Source organism: Bidens hawaiensis, unplaced genomic scaffold, assembly GCF_021521415.1.
Source record: "Bidens hawaiensis isolate Kalapana, Puna unplaced genomic scaffold, B.hawaiensis_p1.1 tig00028504_1, whole genome shotgun sequence".
Classification (NCBI taxonomy): domain Eukaryota; kingdom Viridiplantae; phylum Streptophyta; class Magnoliopsida; order Asterales; family Asteraceae; genus Bidens; species Bidens hawaiensis.
This window is the reverse complement of record NW_027494663.1, coordinates 212,121-214,286: the sequence shown is the minus strand read 5'-3', so window position 1 is coordinate 214,286 and position 2,166 is coordinate 212,121. Positions and strand designations below refer to the sequence as shown.

The 2,166-nt window shown below is 39.2% G+C and overlaps 1 protein-coding gene across 1 annotated transcript; it reads left to right on the top strand.

The window, feature by feature from the left end:
• The first annotated feature begins 818 nt into the window (after nt 1–818).
• Nucleotides 819–1,538, top strand: LOC143577288 (putative mitochondrial protein AtMg00300). The gene has a single exon (XM_077061156.1). It carries the CDS (start codon nt 819–821, stop codon nt 1,536–1,538), a length of 720 nt encoding a protein of 239 aa, XP_076917271.1.
• Nucleotides 1,539–2,166: the final 628 nt, after the last annotated feature.

Genomic DNA, 2,166 nt, shown 5'->3' with positions numbered 1-2,166 from the left:
ATCAGGGGCTGGTGGCAGCACTCGCAAGAGAAGCGAGTTTACCGACAGATATGCCCGACAAGGAGAAGAAAGATCTGTTGGAAAAGGCACACAGTGCAATAATATTGTCTCTTGGTGATCGAGTGTTGAGAGAGGTGTCCAAAGAAACCTCTGCCGCTAGAATTTGGGCGAAATTGGAGAGTCTGTATATGACAAAGTCACTTGCAAATCGCCTGTATCTCAAGAAGCGGTTGTACACTTTTCTTATGGTGAATGACAAGACTCTTGAAGACCACACTGATGAGTTCAACAAATTAGTGTTGGATCTGGAAAACATTGATGTCAAGTTAGATGATGAAGACCAAGCCATCATATTCCTAACTTCTATGCCTAATTCTTATGAACATTTCGTTGACACGTTAATGTATGGCAGAGAAACTCTTTCTATGGAAGAAGTTCTTGCTGCCATGAATTCAAAAGAATTAAAGAAAAGAAGTGATGTTCAAGAAGAGTCTAATGATGGACTATTTGTGAGGGGAAGGTCTGAACAAAGGACTTTCAAGTCAAAATCACAATCAAGGTCCAAGTCAAAGGGAAAGAGGCGATGCTATGTGTGTAATTCTGAAAAGCATTTGAAGAAAGACTGTCCAGAAAGGAAAAAAGAAGAACAATGATGTAGGTTTTTCAAAGGGCCATAATAGCCATGTTGCAGAAGGCACCTCTGATGGTTATGAGATGTCATGAATGTAACATCAAATTTAGTAAAGGAAGGTTGGATCCTTGATTCTGGTTGCTCTTTCCATATGACACTAGTCAAGACATATTTTAAGGACTTAAAGATGGAGGATCTTGGTGAGGTAAAGTTGGGAGATGACAGGCCTTGCAAGATTGTTGGAGTTGGTACTGTTGTGTTCAGGCTAAAGAATGGTAGAGATGTGGATATACACAATGTAAGGTATATTCCTACACTCACTATAAGTTTGATGTCTTTAGGAACATTTGAGAAAGCAGGGTACCAAATAAGCCTTAAAGATGGTAAGGCTAAAGTGATAAAAGGATCTTTAGTAGTTTTGACTGGGACTAGGAGAGAAAACAATACTTACTTGTTAGATGGTAGTGTTGTGGTTGACACTGCTGATGTTGCAGTATCAAAAACAGATAGTGCTTTATTATGGCATAAAAGGTTTGGGCACTTAAGTGAGCAGGGACTTGTAGAGTTAAGAAAGCAACAGATTATTGATGAGTTTAAGGTCAATGATGTAGGCTTCTGTGAAACATGTGTGTTAGGGAAGAAGAAGAAAGTACAGCTTAGCAAGGGTATACATTCCACAAGGGGCATATTAGATTATGTTCATTCTGATTTGTGGGGGCCTGCAAGGGTAAATACTATTGGTGGGGCTAGATATTTCTTATCAATTATAGATGATTACTCTAGAAGGGTTTGGGTATATGTAATCAAGCATAAAAGTGATGCTTTTGCTAAGTTTGTAGAATGGAAAACTTTAGTTGAAACTCAAACAGAAAAGAGGCTTAAGAAATTAAGGACAGATAATGGATAAGAATTCTGCAATAGTGAGTTCAATTTGTTTTGTAAGAAGTATGGTGTAGCAAGGCATTTGACTATACCTGGTACCCCTCAGCAGAATGGTCTAGCTGAGAGAATGAATAGAACTTTATTAGAAAGGGTGAGGTGTATGAGGCTGAATGCTGGAATGCCCAAAGGGTTTTGGGGTGAAATAGTGACAACTGCAGCCTATCTGATAAACAGATCACCTTCTAGAGCAATAGACATGAAGACTCCTATGGAAATGTGGACAGGTGAGAAACCAAATTGCAGTCATTTAAGAGTTGTTGGGTCTGTGGCTTATGCTCATATAAGTCAAGACAAGTTAGATGCAAGAGCTCAAAAGTGTATTTTTTTTGGGGTATCCAACTGGTGTGAAAGGGTACAGACTGTGGAAGTTAGATGGTGAAGGTCCAAGAATAATAGTGAGTAGAGATGTGGATTTCCAAGAGGATGTATTATATAAGGATGTTATTGGTGTTACTGGTAACAACTCATCCAAACATCATCCAAACAGAAAGTTCAGATTGAGGTGGAGTCAGATGGAAATTTTGAGGAAACAGGGCAGGTTACCTCAAGGGTAGAAAGGGAAATTTCTGTTGATGCTTCATCTAGCCAGGGCA

Coding starts and splice junctions, on each gene's coding strand:
- LOC143577288 (XM_077061156.1), top strand. CDS start 819: ATGGAGGATCTTGGTGAGGTAAAGTTGGGAGATGACAGGCCTTGCAAG.